The 19,705-nt window shown below is 69.9% G+C and overlaps 3 protein-coding genes across 3 annotated transcripts; 1 reads left to right on the top strand and 2 right to left on the bottom strand.

Annotated features, from left to right (window-relative positions):
* Nucleotides 1-764: 764 nt before the first annotated feature.
* Nucleotides 765-9,070, bottom strand: LOC133626664 (cadherin-1-like). Its single transcript, XM_062007103.1, has 16 exons — nt 8,947-9,070; nt 8,695-8,809; nt 5,785-6,011; nt 5,556-5,687; nt 5,326-5,481; nt 5,112-5,256; nt 4,811-4,983; nt 4,365-4,493; nt 4,064-4,249; nt 3,749-3,993; nt 3,521-3,663; nt 3,184-3,408; nt 2,832-3,053; nt 2,615-2,745; nt 1,870-2,013; nt 765-1,742 (listed from the first exon to the last, which is right to left on the bottom strand). The coding sequence occupies exons 1-16, from the start codon at nt 9,001-9,003 to the stop codon at nt 1,530-1,532; spliced, it is 2,643 nt and encodes an 880-aa protein (XP_061863087.1). The 5' UTR covers nt 9,004-9,070; the 3' UTR covers nt 765-1,529.
* Nucleotides 9,071-9,398: 328 nt separating this feature from the next.
* Nucleotides 9,399-15,934, bottom strand: LOC104560539 (B-cadherin). Its single transcript, XM_062007104.1, has 15 exons — nt 15,738-15,934; nt 13,790-13,968; nt 13,611-13,721; nt 13,322-13,477; nt 12,506-12,650; nt 12,210-12,385; nt 11,978-12,106; nt 11,711-11,896; nt 11,392-11,636; nt 11,168-11,310; nt 10,747-10,971; nt 10,436-10,654; nt 10,215-10,345; nt 9,984-10,127; nt 9,399-9,856 (listed from the first exon to the last, which is right to left on the bottom strand). The coding sequence occupies exons 1-15, from the start codon at nt 15,880-15,882 to the stop codon at nt 9,644-9,646; spliced, it is 2,547 nt and encodes an 848-aa protein (XP_061863088.1). The 5' UTR covers nt 15,883-15,934; the 3' UTR covers nt 9,399-9,643.
* Nucleotides 15,935-16,761: 827 nt separating this feature from the next.
* LOC133626699 (cadherin-1-like) lies at nt 16,762-19,577 on the top strand. The gene is made up of 9 exons (XM_062007362.1): nt 16,762-16,812; nt 16,908-17,039; nt 17,115-17,270; nt 17,338-17,482; nt 17,567-17,742; nt 17,819-17,908; nt 18,877-19,019; nt 19,149-19,284; nt 19,443-19,577. Exons 1-9 carry the CDS (start codon nt 16,771-16,773, stop codon nt 19,530-19,532), a joined length of 1,110 nt encoding a protein of 369 aa, XP_061863346.1. The 5' UTR covers nt 16,762-16,770; the 3' UTR covers nt 19,533-19,577.
* The last annotated feature ends 128 nt before the right edge of the window (nt 19,578-19,705 follow it).

Genomic DNA, 19,705 nt, shown 5'->3' with positions numbered 1-19,705 from the left:
CTGAGCCCGGCGCCAGGGCCGGAGGCTGGCAGCGTAGCCCCCTGTCTGTGCTCCCCTCAGCCGCCAGCAGCACCCACCCCTGGAGCAGGGCAGAGATTGTCCCAGAGCTCCTGCACCCAGGGCAGGGCTGGTTGCAGCCAGGACACAACGGCAGCTTCCAAGGACAACCCGGCCATACCACCTCGAAGGGAGAGCAGGGACACAGCTCTGTGAGGATGGCGGCCCCGCGGCTCAGCAACAGTGGGATCCCACAACGCACCTGTGGGATAAGCAGCTCATGAGGGCACAGCCGAGCACAGGAGCTGGCCGTGTGTCTGTCCAAGGCTGCGGAGCTGCTGGCAGCCTCCGGGGCTGGGGCGAGGCTGAAGGCCGGCAGGCGGCGTGGCGTGGGGTGTCTGCTGCATCCTCCCTCGGCAGCGCCTCAGAAAGGAGGCCAGAGCCCCCCAGGGCTGGACACACAGCAGCGGCGGCTCCGGCTTCCAAACAGCCTCACCCCCGCTGCGGGGCAGGGCACGGACTGGGCTCGGCGCACGAGGGAGGCACGGGCTGGTTTCATGCCATGTCCTGCTGCTCCTTTCCCCGCGGCCCATCCGGGCGGCCCCGGCACCTGTGACCGACGTGAGCCGCCCGCTCTGGCTCCTCACGGCCCCAGTCCTGCTGGGGATCCATCTCTGTGACTGCTGCTGCCTCCAAGGAACGTGTCTGTGCGAGCCGGGGCTGCCTCTGACACAGCCACAGTGACACCAGCGCGAAAAGGCTTTTTTGTTTTCTCAGAACAATTTATTATTATTTCCATTTAATATAAAAACCAAACAATCAATCACTAACCAGCCCGGTGCTGGGTTCCCAGCCCACATCGCACCCTTTCCTCCCCCCCCCCCGATAAAAAAACAACAACAAACCCCCACAACAGCAAAACACAGAGTTCAGGATTTCAGTCAAAGCCCTTTGATTTCCAGAAGCGCCTTTCATTGCCTGCACCAACAATTACACCTGGCACAAGACAGAGGGAAATCACATCAGAACCTGGGGATGCAGAGAAGCAGGAATCTGCCTGCACGAGCTCGTTGGCGGCACAGCTTTGGGCTGTGGTTTATCCATCGCCTCTCCCCGCCCGCCCTGACGCCAGCAGCACGGTGGGCCCGGAGCACGAGGTATTTCAGGGGGCCACGGAAACCTTTTTCCTCCCCAGAAAAGGGAGGGAGGTGGTGGAGCCCATCCCTGCCGGGGAGGAGAAGCAGGTCCTGGCCCACGCAGCCCAGAGCAGGGGAAGGACAGAAGGGTTCCGTGTCCTGGCGGGAGCTGAGGAGGGCCAGGAAACAACGGCTCCCCAAAACCCCCCCTCAGCCCCGGTGACCCTCAGCTTCCCCTGCACTGGCTCAGGGGGAAACTGACACCAGGTTGAGAGGTGTTGGGGGAGTGTTCAGCCACCTCCCCAGGCAAAGATCGATGTGGGCCCAGGGGGGTGAAGTGAGCTGAGCTGCCGAGCAGGCAGCGGCCGGCCAGGCCAGCCCTGGCGCTGGGGGCTCCTAGTCCTCCTCCTCCCCGCCGCCGTAGAGCTCCGCCAGCTTCTTGAAGCGGCTGCCCCAGTCGTTGAGGTAGTCGTAGTCCTGGTCACCGTCCGAGGCGGAGGAGTTGAGGGAGCTGAGCGAAGTGGCCTCCGAGCCGCTGCCCTCGTAGTCAAACACCAGCAGGGAGTCGTATGGTGGGGCCGTGGGGTCTGTGTCGGCCGCCTTCAGGTTCTGCGGGGTGTGGGGAGAGGGGTCAGCACCTGCTGCCCTGGGCTGGGGGCAGCCCTGGTGCCTGCACAGATGGCAGGACAGTGCCAAACCCCTTCACACTCTCTGTCTCCCCTGGGCCTGGGCTCACCTCGTCAATGAAGTTGCCGATCTCATCGGGGTTGGCAGGCCGGGGCCGGTACTGGGGGGCCGGCATCAGCGTGGGGGCCACGTCGTTGCGGATCACCTCTGGGCGTGCATCCAGGCCCCGGTGCAGCTGGCTCAGGTCATAGTCCTGTGTGGAGATGGAGAGGGGGAATATGAGGAGGTGACTCTTGAGGGACAGCCATAGACTCACAGTATCCCAGACTGATGGAGGCTGGAGGGGCCCCCTGCAGAACTCCTCCAGCCCCTGCTAAAGCAGGTTCCCCTGGCTCAGGGGGCACAGCAACATGTCCAGGTGGGTTTGGAAGCCTCCCAAGAAGGAACTTGCACACCCTTCCTGGGCAGCCTGGGCCAGGGCTCCCTCACCTCAAAGGACTTTCTCCTTGTGTTTAAGGGCAACTTTCTATGTGCCAGCCTGTGTCCATTACCCCTTGTCCTGTCACTGGCCACCACATAACTGTGTCACCTCATCCTCCTGACACTCATCCTTTAGGGACTGAGCAGCAAAGCTGAGGTGCCCCTGAGCCTAGCCTTCTCTTCTTCAGGCTGAACAGCCCCAGACCCCGCAGCCTTTCCCCACAACGAATCATCTTTGTAGCCCTGCTCTGGACTCTCTCTAGAAATTCTTCTCCAGAAGTCTAGAAGACTCTCTCTCAGGGGCACCCACTGTGCTGGGACCCAGGGCGGGAAGGAAAGGTGCTGGGGAGGTGCCACAGGGTCCCGCAGCCCACCTGGTCCTCCTCACCACCACCCTCCTCGTCGTAGTGGTAGACGTTGTCCCGCATGTCGTCCTCGGGCGGGAGCAGCGGCTCCTTCACCACCTTCCTGCCTCTGGCGAAGAGCAGCAGGAGCAGCAGCAGGACTGCAAGCAGAGGGCAGCGTGTGAAGGGATGGCGTGGCGAGGGGCCCTGGGTGAGGGTATGGCCCGGCCCGGCCCACGTTACTCACTCAGCAGTGCCAGGATGCCCCCCAGGATGCCCAGGATGGCCGGCACGCCCAGGCCTCCCACCACGTACGCCCGGCGCTCGCAGTTCTTGGCTGGCCCTTCGCAGTCGCACACTATGGCTTTGACCGGTGTCATCTGCGCCTTGCCCTGCCCGTCCGTCAGCTTCAGGAACACGTTGTACTCCCCTGGCTCCAGCTCCTTGGTCAGCCTCAGCGCCAGCAGGTCTGGTGGCACACGCCAGGGCCGTGCTCAGGGCGAGCAGGGGGAACCCCGGGGGGGGCTGGGACCCAGCCCTGCTTGGCCTCTCCCCACCGCCCCACGCCGAGAGCGGGGCCCAGGCGGGGCAGCACCTACCTCGATCCTTCACTCTGACCGTCCAGTTGCTCCCAGAGCCATACTCCAGCGCGGCTTGGAAGGGGTAGGTGTTGGGGGGCAGGTCCTTGTCCACAATGTTCAGCACCTGCTCCTCAGGCTGCCGGTTGCAGATGTCAAAGTTGCGGGGCTCCGGCGTGGGCCCGTTGTCGTTCACGTCATGGAGGAAGAGGAGCAGCGTCCCCGTGCCGGTGGCATCCGGCACCCCTGTGGGGCCAGGGCTTAGCGAGGCGCCTGGGGAGGGGGCCCCAGCCCCTGCCCCGGGAGCCCCGGAGGGACACGGCTGGATGGCATCAGGGCAGCACAGGGCGCTCCTCACCGTTGTCCACGGCCAGGACAATGGCCTTGTAGGTGCTGTTGATGGCGTGCGGTGACTCCCGGTCCAGCGGCTGTGCCACCGTGACGATGCCGTTCTCGGGGTCGATGGCCAGCCAGCCCGCGGGGTCACTGCCCATGCGGTACCTGCGGCCAGCGAGGGGTTGGCAGGGAAGGGGCAGCCCCTGGAGCACCCGGCTCAGCCCCCCCGCTGCAGACACGCCCCACTCACGTGATTTTCTGCCTCTGGTCCCTGTCGGGGTCCTGGGCCGTGTAGGAGGTGACCTCGTGCCCCAGCGGCAGGTCCTCGCTCGCCTCCACCCTCTTGACCGGGGGCACGAAGACGGGCGCCTCATTCACATCTTCCACCACCACCAGGACGTTGGCGGTCGAGAGCGGCAGGGGCACGGTGAGGGGCACGGCGTTCTCCACTGTCACCACCAGGTTGTACTGGCTCTTGCTCTCGTAGTCCAGGCCCTGGGAGAGAGGCGCCGGGGTAGTGGCGGTGCCGGTGGGAGGCAGCCGGCGCCGCGGCAGCGGGACCCACCTTGGCTGTTTTCAGGATGCCATCGTTGGTTTTGGGGTCGGTGGTGATGGTGAAGTCGCCGTCCTGGTCGCCGCTCCTGATGCGGTACACGGCCTGCCAGGCAGGGGAGCCCTGCAGGTCCTGGTCCGTGGCGTGCAGCCGGGCCACCACCAGCCCCACCTCATTCTCCTTCACTATCCCTTTGTACTGCGAGAGAGGGGATGGGCCGGTCACCCGCGGGGTCCCGGGCACCCCAAGGTCAGGGGGCTCGTGCCACGACGGCACAGGGAGGGCAGCGGCTGGCAGGAGCCGCCTCGGGTACCGTGGTGGGGTCGAAGATGGGCGGGTTGTCGTTGGCGTCGGTGACTTCCACAATGGCCGTGGCGGTGTTGGTGAGGCCGCTGCCCTCCTGGTCCGCAGCCTGGATGATCAGTGTGTAGTTGGGAGTGGTCTGCAAGGCAAAATCACAGCACTCAGGGCAGGGCTGGGGTCTGACACAGACTCTGCTCCAGGTGCATCACCCGCCTGCTCTTCCGGCCTTCTCCAGCCACGGCGCACGGCACACACCACCGGCACTCGCCAACAGCCCTGCTGCCAGGACAGCAGCCCACCGTCCCCAGGGCTCAGCGGGGCTGGGGCCCCACAACGTCCCAGCACAGCTCCCCGACGGGCTGCGGGTGCAGCCTCCCCAGAGCAGGAGATGGCGAGTCCCCAGAGCAGCCGGACCTTGGGGTTCTGCCCCGCGAGTCCCACCGCCAGGGCACCCACCTCCCGGTCCAGCCCGGTGCCAATGACGCTGATGATGCCCTTCTCGGGGTCGATGGTGAACATCTGCTGCGCGCTCCTGGGCTCCTCGCTGAGGATGGAGTAGCCGATGATGCCGTTGTTCACGTTGATGGCGTCGTCCGCGTCCGTGGCGTTCACCGTCATCACCGACGTGCCTGGGCGCAGGGACAAGCAAAGGAGCTTTCACTCGTGGGACAAACCCTGCTGCACACCCCGGCACGGCTCTGGCTCGAGGCTCTGTGTGGTCCCAGCCACAGAGCCCCATCCCGCGGTGCTCACGCACCCGGCTTCGCGTTCTCCTCGATGTAGCCGACAAAGACTTGCTGGGTGAAGACAGGCCGGTTGTCGTTCTGGTCCGTCACGGTGATGATGATCTCCATGGGGTCCTCCACGGGCTGCCCGTTGGCCGACACCGCGTGGGAGAAGAGCTGCGAGGGGCACCGTCAGCGCCCCGGCCCCGGGCACACCCGCCCCTCCCCGCCCCGGCCCCCACCCACCGTGTATTTATCCATCTCCTCCCGGTCCAGCGGCTTCGTCACCTCCAGCCACCCCGTCTCCCGCTCGATGGTGAAGACGCCCACGGGGGGGGTGTCGGCCCCCTGCCCCGTGATGCTGTAGAAAACCTTCGTCTCCTTGTCCTTGTTGGATTTGATCTGCCGGAGAGGGGGGGTCAGAGGGGTCCCGGGGCCCCCCCGCCCCGCGCCCCGTCCCCGTGGGGCCGCGGTACCTGCACCAGCTTCTTGGGGAAGGGCCCGCGCTCGTTCTCGGGGCAGTTGATGGGGGGGATGACCCAGTCCCTCTTCTGCCGCCGGAGGCCACGGCCGGGCTGGGGGAAGCTCAGCACGTCGGGTGCCGCATCCTGCGGGTCAGACAGCAGCTCGGTACCAGCACCCTGCCAAGCCCCCTGCCCCAGAGAGAGGGGTTGCAGGGGCCCTGGGTGAGGAGCTGCCCTTTACCTGCTGCTGGTGGTGATGGTGCCGCCGGTGCCGCCTGCGCACGGTCACCCTGGCCGAGTGCTTCTTGCCCGCGGCGTCGCGGGTGTGGACGGTGAAGCTGAGGCGCTGGTGCTGCCGCAGCTGCAGGGGCCGGGCGGTGACGACGCGGCCATCGCTGCTCACCTTGAAGCGCGGGTCGTCCACGAGGAACACGGCACGGCGCTGCCCGTCACAGCCCACAAAGCTCACTGGGGACAGGGGTGGCACGTGGGCACAGGGGCCTGGCACTGCCACGGTGTGCCGGCGAGGGCAGGGCAGCACCCCGGTGCCGCGGCATGGGCAGGCGTGTGCCCGTGCCTGGCACATCCCTGTCTACAGCAACTTTTCAGCCCCGGTGCAGAGTGGCACATGAGGCACCAGCCAACCCGGGAATCCCTGGGGACCCTCAGGGCCAACAGGCACCCACCCTGCTCCAGGCCAGTCGGCATCCGGCGTCACCAGCGTGGCACCGTGCTGGGCCGCGGCAGGAGCCTGGAGAGGCGCGGCGGCCGTCAGCAGAGGCATCACATGCGCCAGGGCCGTGCCGCCGCCGCTCCCACACAAACAAACCCCCTTTGTGCGGCACAGGGTTTGTGCGAGCCAGCGGCACCCGGGCTGCAGCCCCTGCCAGGCGGGTGCTGCGGCTGTGCCATGGCAAGACGCCGTGCCCAGGGTGCGAGGCAGCGCGGCACGAGGCTGCTGCCGGTGCCGCCGGGTTACGTCAGCCCACACGCAGCCCAGGAATTTGGATACGGAGGCGGGCGGGGGGCGAGGGCCGAGTCCTGCGCTGGGAACTGCCTCCGTGCCCCCCGCTGCCCCCACAGCACCTGCCGGCACGGCACGGCCCAGCCCCGCGGCGGGACCCCCGGCACAGCCCGTGGCCGGGGGAGCCGGTGGGGCCGGCCGGGCAGGAGCGTGCCGGGGCAGGCCGGGCACCGCCGCGCCGGGGAGAGGTTCCTGGCACCCGGAGCGCAGGCGCAGCGCTCGGCACCCGCAGCTGGCACCGTGCAGGATGGGTGCAGCGGGCGGGCAGCGCTCAGCCCCAGCGGGGGGGTGCTCAGCGCCCACCGCCCCCCTGCCCGCCCCTTCCCGCCGCGCACAACCTGTTTTTCCAGCTCCTGAGTTGCAGCAAAGCCATCCCCAGCCCTCCCCTCCCCGCGGCCGGGGGCCCCTCTGCTCTGCTCTCCTGAGCACTGGGGCAGGGGTGAGGAGAGCTGGGGGGCGTCTCGGGAGGATCCCCCCCTCCAGGGCGCAGACAACCAGACCCACAGCTGACCAGGGCGGGCGGAGGAGACCCCATAGCGGGATGTGAACCAGGGCAACCCCCCCACCACGGCCCGTCCCGCAGCGTCTGGGCACGGGCTGAGTCACCGGCGGGCGGGTGCCAGCGCCCCGGTGCCCGCGCCGCGGGGGTTGGGCAAGCGGGGCCGTGCCAGGGCTGGGGGGGGCTCACGGCAGCCGGGCTCAGACGCACGTCCCGCCAGCGCCCGCTGACTCACTGGTTTCACCCTGACCTCAGACTCCCGAGGTTCCCGCACCCGGGGCTGACGGCAGCGCCCGGCCCCGCCACGTCCCGGCGGCTCTGCGCCCCCCTCCCGGAGACCCCCCTTCCAGCCGAGCATCGCCCCCGGCCCCGGCCCCCTGACGCCGCGGCCCCCGCGCAGGTGTTTGCTCTCCCAGCCCGGGGCCTGTCCAGACCTGTCGGAGGGAAAACACCGCGCTCCACTCATCAACCTAATTGCAGGTTGGCTCGTCAGCCCGGCCCGACCTTCGCTGTGCCGTGCGGGGGGGCATCGCCGAGCACCCCCCGTGTGCGCCCACCACGCTCAGCCACCGGCACAGCCGGGCACCGCCAGGCTGGCACCACAGCCCCTGCGGGCAAGCGGCCCCTTCCTTCCTCCCACGCTGTGTCTCCACCCAGGACCCGAAACGAGAAGTGCTGGTGCTGGGATGGGGGTTTTCCAGCAGGTCCTGGCACTGGCACCCAGCCCTGCACGGCACTGATGGCGAGGGCACAGCCCTAACTGCCGCCAGCCGCTGCAGCCTGGCAGCCGCGTTAATAATCAACTCCAAAGCAAACCAACGCGCAATTCCTGAGGTGTGGGGCAAGGGCCAGCTCCCAGCTCCACTCCCACAGCCAGGGCAAAGCCCTTCCAGGGACAGGGGGGTTTGGGAGGCCCAGTGCTCAGCACCCCGCAGCCCCAGACCCACCCTGGCTGTCCCTGGCACACCGTGGTGCGAGAACCACTGTCAACCATCAGCAATGGCCCAGGCACTGCCCCGGAGCCTGCACTCAGCACCACGCAGCCCCCTGGCACCCATGAGTCCAAGCTGGGCATGTCCAGGGCACCTCAAACAGCAGCATGTCCCCAGCACCACTGTGGCTTCCCTGGGCACACCACTCCCTGGAGCCTTCCCTACGCCGCGGCCGGAGCTTGGTGCGTGGCACAGGGAGGCTGTTGGCAGCCCTGGCACAGCCACACAGGCAGCGCTCACACCAGTGCCCGCTGCACAAACCTGGGGGATTTGTGCTGGCACAGGGACACCCCACATCAAAAGCCACCCCAGGAGGCCACGCTGGGGGTTCAGCTCCATCCCGTGAAGGTGGGTTCAGCCTGGCGAGCCCCGTGTGCCAGGACGCCGCGTGCCAGGTGCGGTGCGGGGCAGGACGCGGTGCGGAGCGGGGCAGGACGCGGCCCCACGCCCCGGTACCGGCCCCGACAGGTCTGTGGCGCCTGAGTCAGCGCCGCCCGCGCCGCCGCTCCCCGGGGAGAGGCACCTGCGGCCCCCGCGCTGCCCCGGGGCTGCGACCACCGACCCCGCGCTGCCCCCGCCCCACGGCCCCGGCCCCAGTGCCAGACCCCGGCCCGTCCCCGCGGCTCCCGGCCTCACCTCGTCCCAGCGCTCGTCCCGCCGCCACGCTGCCCCCCGGCACCGCGAGGGTGAAGGTCTCTGCGGTAAAGCCGGGCTGGCACGGTGCTGCCCGCTCGCACAGCCGCTCGCCAGCCTGCCCGGAGAGAGCCGTCAGCCCCAGGCAGGGTCCCACGGCCCCGGGGAGGGTCCCGAGCTCCTGGGGAGGATCCCAGTGTCGTCGACCCCGGGGAGGGTCCCTCAGTATCGGGGTCCCGCAGCCCCGTCCCTCACCTGGAGCAGGAGCAGAAGGAGGCAGAGCGGGGCCAGGTAGCCCCCGCGACGCCCCATCGCTGTGGCTGCGAGGATCGGCTCGGGCGCTGCCGCCGCGGAGCCGCAGGTGCGTCCGGTCCCGGTCCCGGTCCCGCCCCGCAGGTGCCGCCTCCCCCCGCCCCGCCCCGCCGGGAGGCGGCACCGTCCCGCCCGCGCCCGGGACCCCCGGACCCGCAGCCCCCAGGCACGGCGGTCGTTGAAAAAGACCTTGTCCCGATGGATTCCTTCGGGGGTGCCGGTGGAACACGGTGCTGCTTCCATGGGGCACACGAGGGGACACTCCCGTACCCCCTGCACACGGACACCCACGGGCACAGCCCCCACACCCACCCGTGGGTCTCCCCACGCTGAGGCGGGGGGCAGTAGCAGCTCTGGGACCCTCTCCCTGGGCACAAAGCCACGCAGAGGCTGGAGCATCTTAAACAAAACCCCACTCACTTTATTAAAACTCACACCAGCAGCTGCTCACCTTGGCTGGAGCATCACACGGCCTTTATTCCATCCTTACAAAACAAATCAGCAAGACCAAAGGAAACCGAAGAGAGGAAGGGGGTGGGGGGCTGGCGCCGAGGCGGGGGCACGGCGGGAGGGGGCAGCCCCAAGGCACGGGCAGCGATAAGGCGTGGGGCAGGGGGCTGGGGGCTGGGGCTGGGGGCTCCTAGTCCTCCTCCTCCCCGCCGCCGTAGAGCTCCGCCAGCTTCTTGAAGCGGCTGCCCCAGTCGTTGAGGTAGTCGTAGTCCTGGTCACCGTCCGAGGCAGAGGAGTTGAGGGAGCTGAGAGAAGTGGCCTCCGAGCCGCTGCCCTCATAGTCAAACACCAGCAGGGAGTCGTACGGGGGGGCCGTGGGGTCTGTGTCGGCCGCCTTCAGGTTCTGCGGGGTGTGGGGAGAGGGGTCAGCACCCGCTGCCCTGGGCTGGGGGCAGCCCTGGTGCCTGCACGGATGGCAGGACAGTGCCAAACCCCTTCACACTCTCTGTCTCCCCTGGGCCTGGGCTCACCTCGTCGATGAAGGTGCCAATGTCGTCGGGGTTGGCAGGCCGGGGTCGGTACTGGGGGGCCGGCATCAGCGTGGGGGCCACGTCGTTGCGGATCACCTCCGGGCGCGCGTCCAGGCCCCGGTGCAGCTGCCGCAGGTCATAGTCCTGCGTGGGGCGGGCACACGGGACGGAGGGGCAGAGTCAGGCCACCTGCAGAGGCACCGGCCCTTCCCAGCCCCTCAGGACACCCACCTGATCCTCCTCCCCACCGCCTTCCTCCCCGTAGTAAAAGATGTTGTCCCGTGTGTCGTCTTCAGGCAGCAGCAGCGGCTCCTTCGTCACCTTCCTCCTCCTCACGAAGAGGAGCAGCAGCAGCAGGATGACTGAGGGGGGAGCAGCAGTGTCAGACGTGTCCCCCCAGCCCTGCCTCACTTGGGGGGTGCAGCCCCACAGCCTCGGGACCCCTCACTCACGCAGCAAGGCCAGGAGGGCTCCGAGGGCAGCGAGGACAAAGGGCAGGCCGGTGGCGGACTGGCGGCTCTGGGGGCAGCTCTGCGCCGGCCCCTCGCAGTCGCAGACGCGCGCAGTGATGACAGTGAGTTGGGCTTTGCCCGGCCGGTCCAGGAGCCGCAGGTAGACGCTGTACAGCTCCGGCTCCAGCGGCGCCACCAAATGCAGGGTGACGGTGTCGTCTGCACGAGACCAGCACCATGGGTGACCCATGGCAGCCGGTGACACCACGGCGGCACAGCCTGCCTTGCGCCCAGCAGCCCAACGGCAGTACCTTGGTCGCTGACCTCCACGGCCCAGCTGTCCCCCGAGCCATGGGTGAGCTCGGCACGGAAGGGGCCGGTGTTAGGGGGCAGGTCCCTGTCGGTGATGCTGAGGACCTGGGGCTGGGGGCTGCGGTTGCAGACGGTGATGTCCCGGGGCTCGGCCTCAGGGCCGTGGTCGTTCACGTCCAGCAGCGTGAGGAGCAGCATGCCGGTGCCCGTGGCAGGTGGTGAGCCTGTGGGGAGGAGCGATGCTGGAAGGGGGATCCCCAAAACCAGGCCCCTCTTAGGGACAGGGAGAACTCGAGCAGGGACGAGGACCGGCAGCCCCTGTCCCTGCTCCGTGCCAGAGCCGGGATGTGGTTCCTTGTGACAGCAGCACATGTCCCTCACGAGCACAGAGGGAACAAAAGCCCCTTTCAGGGCCCTCACCATCATCCACGGCCAACAGCACGGCAGTGTAGGTGCTGTTCTTGGTGAAGGGGGACTCGCGATCCAGGTGGTCCCGCGCCGTCACGAGCCCGTTCTCGGGGTGCACGGCCAGCCAGCCCGCCGGGTCATGCCCCATCATGTACCTGAGCGGCAGAGGGGAGCTGGGCCCATGCTCTGGGGAGGGCAGCAGGGAGCCCCCAGACCCCAGCCCCAATCCCACTCACTTGATCTTCTGCCCCTGGGCCTTGTCGGGGTCCTGGGCGGTGCAGGAGGTGAGGGTCTGCCCCGGCGGCACATCCTCGGGCACCTGGGCGAGCCGCACCGCGGGGTCAAAGACGGGTGCCTCATTGACATCCTCCACGTTGACCGTCACCGTGGCAGTGGCCGTCGGCAGCTTCACGGCAAAGGGCGCCTCGTTGGCCACGGCCACGTGGAGCACAAACTGCTTCTTGGCCTCGTAGTCCAGACCCTGGGAGAGAGAAAGGGCCGGGCAGCACCCGCTGTGGGCAGCATGGGCGAGCTGCGGGGGACACACACACACACCTTGGCAGTGCGGAGGACGCCCTCGTTGCTGGCCGGGTCGGTGGCGATGGTGAAAGCTCCCCCCTCGTTGCCACGCAGGATGGAGTAGACGGTTCGCCAGGCCGGCGTGTTCGGCTCGTCCAGGTCGGTGGCGGTCAGACGGGCCACCTCCCGCCCGGCCTCGTTCTCCGGCACCGCCGCCTCGTACTGCGGGTGCAGGGGCACCGTCAGTGCCGCAGCCCCGGGCTGGGGGGAGGGGATCCTGAGGGGAGGGGGGTCCCACTTCACCGTTTTGGGGTCGAACTCGGGGGCGTTGTCATTGATGTCCGCGATCTCGATCACGGCCAGCGCCGTGGTGGTCAGCCCCTCGCCATCCAGGTCGGCCGCCTGCACGGTCAGTGTGTACTCCCGCACGCGCTGGCAGACAGACAGACACACACAGACAGACACACACACACAGACACCCATCAGACCCTGCTCACAGCCGGGGCCGCCCGTCCCGCCGGGCTGCAGAGCTCACCTCCCGGTCCAGGCCGCTGGCGATGACGCTGAGGGTGCCGGTGGCCCTGTTGACGGTGAACATGTGGGGATGTGGCTCCCGCGGCTCCTGGCTGAGGATGGAGTAGGCGATGACGCCGTTGTATGTCTCCACCGCGTCATCTGCGTCCGTGGCCGTCACCTGCATCACGGAGGTGCCTGGGGACGGGGTGTCCTGGTGAGTGCGGGGGAAATGGGGCACCCACATCCTCCCCAGGGATGGTCCCAGGGCTCTCCTCAAGGTGGGAGACAGAGCTTCCCCCGGGCTCAGGGTCCTACCTGGCAAAGCACCCTCGGGCACGGAGCCCCTGAAGATCTCCTGCGTGAACTGGGGCTTGTTGTCGTTCTGGTCCGTCACCGTCACTATGATCTCCATCGGCTCCTCCACCGGTTTGCCGTTCTCAGACACGGCGTGGGAGAAGAGCTGTGAGGGGAGGGGCGAGCTGGGGGCCATGGTGCAGCACAGCAGCGTGGCACACACCGGCACGGCACAGCACACTGGCACAGCAGCGTGGCACACACCAGCACGGCACAGCACACTGGCACAGCAGCGTGGCACACACCGGCACGGCACAGCACACTGGCACAGCAGCGTGGCACACACAGGCACAGCACACTGGCACAGCAGCGTGGCACACACCAACATGGCACAGCACACTGGCACAGCAGCGTGGCACACACAGGCACAGCACACTGGCACAGCAGCGTGGCACACACCGACATGGCACAGCACACTGGCACAGCAGCGTGGCACACACCGGCACAGCACAGCACACTGGCACAGCAGCGTGGCACACACAGGCACAGCACACTGGCACAGCAGAGTGGCACATACCGGTATGGCACAGCACACTGGCACAGCAGCGTGGCACACACAGGCACAGCACACTGGCACAGCAGAGTGGCACATACCGGCATGGCACAGCACACTGGCACAGCAGCGTGGCACACACCGGCATGGCACAGCACACTGGCACAGCAGCGTGGCACACACAGGCACAGCACACTGGCACAGCAGCGTGGCACACACCGGCATGGCACAGCACACTGGCACAGCAGCGTGGCACACCGTGGCTCTGCCTGGCAGGGACCTACGTGGTACTTGTCGATGTGCTCCCGGTCCAGTGGCTGCGTCACCTTCATCCAGCCCGACTCCTTCTCGATGGTGAAGATGCCCTCGGGGGGGGCGTCTGCCCCCTGCCCCGTGATGCTGTAGAAGATCTTGGTCTCTCTGTCCCGGTTGGATTTGATCTGGGAGGAGATGCAGGGATGGGGGTCAGTGCCCCCCACCTCCTGAGCCTGCCCCGCTGCTGGGGGGATGGACCCCTCCCCAGCACCTGCACCCGTGCCCAGACCCCCACCCAGATCCACCCGTCCCCCGTACCTGAACCAGCTTTTTGGGGAAGGGGCCCCTCTCATTCTCAGGAACCTTGATGGGGGGGATCACCCAGTCCCTCTTGCGCCTCCTGGGAGCGGCGCCGGCCCCGGGCAGCTCCTGCGGGATGGGGGCGGGTGAGCGGGCAGCCGGCTGCGCTCAGGGGATGGGGACGGGCCGCGGGTTACCTGGGGGGAGCGTCTGCTCCGCACGGGAGCCGCGGCGGGCTCCGGCGGTCCGGCGGCATCGCGGGGGGGCACAGCGGGTGCTCTGCCAGCCCCCGGCAGCCGCGCAGAGCCCCCGGTCTCCTGCGCCCCGACGTCGGGCTCCGCGGTCCCGGACGGCCCCGCGCGGGCTCCGGAGCGCGCTGCGGGAGGGCAGAGGCTCAGGGGGGCCGCGGGGCACCCGTCCCCCAGCCCCGGGTCCCCGCAGCCCCCCCGCGCCGGCCTCCCGAGGCGGATCAGCCAGGGGATGCCGGGAGCGCGGGGAAGGTTTCGGCGGAGGTTTCGGCTTTGTTTCACAGATGACGAGAAATTCCTGGGCAGGCAGAGCCCTGCCCCAGCCCACCCCTGCGGTGTGTCACCCCCCTCGAGGCTCCCAGCCCCCCATGGCCAGCACATGGGGCACGGCACGGCCCCCTCCTCCCAGGACCACGCTACGTGCCCTGTGCTGAATGCGGCCCGGGGCCCCGCACCCCTGGCCGGGAGGCAGGATTAGGGGATTAGTGGAGCTAAACCAGCTCCAGAGGCAGAGGCTGAGCGGCGGCGAGAGCCGGGAGGGGACGGGCAGCGGGACGGGGGGTGCTGCGGGAGAGGGGGCGGGGGAGACGGAGAGCAGGGCAAGGTGAACTGTGCCCCATGGCTGCCCCACACCTGGGCCAGGAGCAACGGCAGCAAGCCTGGGGGCGACGGCGAGGCCCCTCACCCCCACAGCCAGCAGCCGTGCCCGGAGGGCAGCGCCGGGCCCTCCCAGCCGCGATGGCGAGATAAAGGGCATCCGTGGGGCCGGAAGGGCCGTGGCCACCCGGGCGAGCGGCGCCGAGGCAGAAGCAGCCTGGAGGATCCCCAAACACGCGGTGGGGAGCCCGCAGTCCCGCTCCCCAGCCGCGCCACGGCTGCTGCTCCGCACGGCGGGGGCCGGGGCCGCAGCCTCCCTCCAGCCGCGACTTCGGGGCCGGCCCCCGCCGTGCCCTCGGGGCCCGTCCACGCGGAGCTCACACGGCGCTCGGCGCGGCGGAGCAGCCACGTGCTGCCCACGGCGAGACCCCCAGCCCCTGCCCTGGCACTGCCCGGCTCCGGCCCCGGCAGCGCTGCCCGGAAGGCTCGGCCCGAGTCAGCGCGATGCGGCGTCCGAGGCAGGCGGAGGTCAGGGCCCCTCCTGGCACAGCCGCGGCACTTACTGCCAACAAGAGCTTTTAGCGCTCCGCGGCCATTAGGCGAGCGCTGGCTCCGGCCGCAGCTCCCGAGCTGACCCTGTCCCCCGGGACACCGCTGCGACAACCGGGCAAACAGGCCCTGGCGACGTGCGCTGCCCTGCTCCGGGGGCACCGCGGGCCGGGAGCCAGCCCCTGCCCAGCCTGGGCGCACCCAGCCCCATGGCCAGCCCGGTGCCAGGCAGCCCCCCGCGGGCGCCCAGCCCCGCGCCCGCAGCACCCGGCGCTGCCCCGCGGCGGGACCAGAGGCACCGGCATCAGCCGCCACCAGCCCCGGTGGGGCCGGACGGGCAGGACCCCAACGCCACGGCACAGCTCTGCTGCTGGGGGGCACCGCCAGCCCCACGGCTCGGGACTGCTGCCAGCCCCACGGCCCAGCCCGGCACCCAGGGACCCCGGACAGCCCCACCCCCTGGGCAGTACTGGCTCCCCCCGAAAAGCGCCAGTCCCGGGGGGGGGGCACGGCCGGCCCCAGAAGCCGAGGAGCAGAGCGGGGCTGAGCACGGAGGCGTGATGGAGCCCCGCCGCCCCCATCTCAGCCCGCATCCGGGGGCACGGCGCGGCCCGCCCGCCCCACCGGCGCCCGAAGCCCCGATCCCATTCCCCGGCCCCGTACGGCCGGTGCCCCCCCGCCCCCCTCCCCGCCGCGCATCCCGCGGGGTCCCGAGGGGCGGGTGGAGCCGCGCCCCGACGGCGCCGGTTACCTGGTACCGCGAGCGGCCCGCGGCGCAGCGCCGGGGGGACGCACGGGCGGGCGGAGACGGCGGCGAGCGCGGCAGCCGCCGGCAGGAGCGGGAGCAGGAGGAGGATGAAGAGGAGCGGGCAGAGCCCGGAGCGTGGGCCCCGCATGGCCCGTCCGCTGCCGCCGCCGCCGCTCCGGCCGCCGCCCGCGCGCTCCGCCCCGCGCGCTCCAGGTGAGGCGGCGGCCGCGCAGGTACCGCCCCGCCCCGCCCCCGGCCCCGCGACGCCCCTGGCCCCGGCCCCGGCATCCCCCGGCACCGGCCCCCCGACGCCCCTGGCCCCGGCCCCGGCATCCCCCGGCCCCCGCCGCTCCCCGGAGCCCCGGCACCCCCTGGCACCGCTCGGCGTCCCCCTGAGCCCCGGCACCCTCCGGAGCCCTCCGGCATCCTCCGGCATCCCCCAGGGCCCCGGCACACACCGGAATCCCTGGCACATCCCCCCAAGTCCCCGACACCCCCCGGTTCCTGCGTGCGGCCCCTCCCCGTGCCTTCATCCCCCCGCCGCTGTTCCCTTGGTCCTCTCAATGAGCCTCTGGTACCTCTGAGCGCCCTCGGGACCTCCCCAATCCCCCCCGATGCTCCCCCGACGCCGGTGGCGGCCCCGCGGCGAGGCTGAGCCCCTCCCGGTGGCACTCATCCCCCTGCCTGGGCTGTGGCTTTGAGGGTCTCCGGCGAATCACCCTGTCCCGGTGCCCTGTGGTGGGGGGTCTCCCACGGGGAGTCGGGGTGCCCGGCTGTGCCAGGCATCGCCGGGGAGGGCACAGCCCAGCGGGTGCAGGGGTGCAACGGGCCCCTCAGCGCTCTGGGAGGGCAGATGTCAGTGCCCCGGGGGCTCTCAGCACCTCACAGTGCATCGGGCAGCTGGGGGGCCCCTGGAGCCCCCTTCTCCGTGGGATGCACAGGGCCCCAGGGCAGGGCTGACACAGGACTCTCCCGGCAGCGCGGGGCTGAGGTCAAAGCCGGTCATGAGGAAGTGTCCTCGGGAGCAGACGGAGCCATGTTGCCCAGCACCTTCGCACTCCTCCTCCTCCTCGTGCCGGTAGGACCGTCCCGGTGGGGCCCGGGGCTACTGCGCAGCCCCCTCCTCCCCCCGGGCAGAGCTGAGACACCCCTTGAGTCCCCTCTGACCCGCAGGATGCGGCACCCGACGTGCTGAGCTTCCCCCAGCCCGGCCGTGGCCTCCGGCGGCAGAAGAGGGACTGGGTCATCCCCCCCATCAACTGCCCCGAGAACGAGCGCGGGCCCTTCCCCAAGAAGCTGGTGCAGGTACCGCGGCCCCACGGGGACGGGGCGCGGGGCGGGGGGGGCCCCGGGACCCCTCTGACCCCCCCTCTCCGGCAGATCAAATCCAACAAGGACAAGGAGACGAAGGTTTTCTACAGCATCACGGGGCAGGGGGCCGACACCCCCCCCGTGGGCGTCTTCACCATCGAGCGGGAGACGGGGTGGCTGGAGGTGACGAAGCCGCTGGACCGGGAGGAGATGGATAAATACACGGTGGGTGGGGGCCGGGGCGGGGAGGGGCGGGTGCCCGGGGCCGGGGCGCTGACGGTGCCCCTCGCAGCTCTTCTCCCACGCGGTGTCGGCCAACGGGCAGCCCGTGGAGGACCCCATGGAGATCATCATCACCGTGACGGACCAGAACGACAACCGGCCCGTCTTCACCCAGGCGGTTTACCACGGAGCCGTGCCGGAGGGGGCCGCGCCAGGTGAGACCGGTGCCCCTGTGCAGGGGGCAGCGCCCGGGCGGTGACGGGACACGGGGGGATGGCAGCGGTACTGCCCGCTCCCAGGCACCCCCGTGCTGCGGGTGCTGGCCACGGATGCAGACGACGCGGTGAGCTCCAGCAATGGCGCCGTGCGCTACTCGCTCCTGCGCCAGACACCGAGCTGGCCCCAGCCACACATGTTCACCATCGACGGCAGCACCGGCGTCATCTCTGTGGCCGCTGTGGGGCTGGTGGCACAGGTCAGCCCCGTTGTCCCCGCAGCCCCCAGCCCTGCTCTCCTCTCCCATGTGGGGGTGACACAGCCTCTCGCCGCAGGCAGTCCCTGAATACACGGTGCAGATCCAGGCAGCTGACCAGGATGGGTACGGGCTGCAGGCCCGTGCCGTCGCCCTCATCAAGGTGCAGGTGAGGCACCAGGCACCCCCGGGCAGGATGAGGCCGGGGGGAAGCCGCCCCCTGCCCCGGCAGCCCCGGGCCGTGCCCAGCAGCCGCAGCTGTGGGTGTTTCCAGGCGGGAGGCGAGGCCGGGCCGGCGGCTGCACCATGGCTCCTCCTGGCCCAGCGCCCCGACACTCTGCCAGGCTCCGCTCCCCCAGCCCCGGGGGGCTCTCAGGTGCAGCTCCCAGGGGGAAGGCACCTGCGCCAGCTCAGCCCAGATGGGGAGGAGCAGCCGGTCCTGCCACAGCCCCATGCTGGGAGAGCAGCGGCCAGGGCAGGGGATGGCACTTTGCACAGTGTCCCAGGCCAGAGGCTCCTGGCTGAGCAGGATGGAGGAGAGTCAGGTAAGCAGCCGGCCGCCCTCGCTCCCCGGATCCCTCTGCAGCGTCCCCGGTTCTGCCAGCGGCCAGAGCCCAGAGCCGGGGCTGGGGTTGGGCTGGCAGCGAGAGCAGGTCCCGCCGCAGGCAGGCAGCAGCCCCGGAGCACAACCCAAGGGGAAGGGGCCCGGCTGCCATCCCCCAGCGCTGCGTCTGTCCCAGGCAGCTGCAGCACGCTCGCTGGGTTAATGTTTGCCTGCACGTTGCTCTGTGGGCTGCGAGGGCAGCAGGGACGGCTCGGGGCCAGGGCAGCCATTGCTGCTGTGCCTCAGCCCAAAACAAGGGGTGGGTGAGTGGGGAGCAGCGGCACACAGCCCTGGAGCCAGGCGCAGACCCAGCACAGAGGCCTGGAGACGGGCATAGACCCGGCACACAGCCCTGGGGCTGGCAGAGCTGAGCCCCGCAGCGCGGGCAGGACGTGGGAGCCTGTGTCCCGGTGAGGTGCTGCGTCAGGGGCTGCAGGGAGGGGGCACAGAGGCAGCCTGGCCCCGGGGGGCTGGGCTGTGGCACTGCCAGGCAGCCAGGACACATCCCAGCCCCACTTCCCTCTCTGCTTCAGGCCAGAGGAATGTCTGAGATGGCCAATGGCTCCCTGACCACCCACGTGCTGAACACAGTCACGGGGCTGCCGGCTGCCAGGCTGGGCCTGCGCCTGGCGCAGCTGCAGGAGCCAGGGCAGCAGTGGATGGAGCTGGAGCAGAGGTAGGAGAGGAGCAGCAGCAGCACATCCCCCCCCTGCTCAGCCCTGCCAGGACAGGCTGCCCAGCCTCCCCCTGGGCACGGGGCCGGGGCCAGCCCCTGCTGAAGGGTTTGTTGCTGCTGCTGCTGCAGGTGGACGGATGGGGACGGGCGCTGTGGGCCGCTGCTGGCCCCGGGGCAGGCCCAGCCTGGCACCTACCGCCTGCACTTCGACACGGCAGCGTACTGGCACGGGCTGGGGCACAGCAGCTTCTACCCCTTCGTGGAGGTACCGTGGGCAGAGGGGGATGGGGCAGCAGGAGCTGCAGGGGAGCGGTGCAGGGGGGTGGGAGCAGGGGCTGGGGGGTGTGTGTGGGGGGTGAGCTCTGCTCTGAGCAGCCCCCAGGGCCAAGCTCCACCCCCCTGAGCCCCCCGTGCTCTCCCCAGGTCGTGTTCACCATCAGTGAGCCAGGCCAGAAGCTGCACGTCCCGCTGCTCCTCAGCCCCTGCTCCTACACCACGTACCGGGGCAGTTAGGGGCACCCGGCCCCGGGGGGCTGCACCACTCCTCCAGTAAAGGCTTCCAACAGCATCATCCCTCTCCCAAAATGTCACCTTCCTGGGGACAGTGTGGATGTGGCTCCTGGATTGGGAGAGGAGGGGACCACAGCGGGAGGCCGCGGGGTTGTGCCGCGGTGCCACGCCGGCAT

The sequence above is a fragment of the Colius striatus genome, chromosome 14, assembly GCF_028858725.1.
Source record: "Colius striatus isolate bColStr4 chromosome 14, bColStr4.1.hap1, whole genome shotgun sequence".
NCBI lineage: Eukaryota > Metazoa > Chordata > Aves > Coliiformes > Coliidae > Colius > Colius striatus.
Note: the sequence above shows the minus strand (reverse complement) of the source record. Positions and strands in the feature narration are given on the sequence as shown.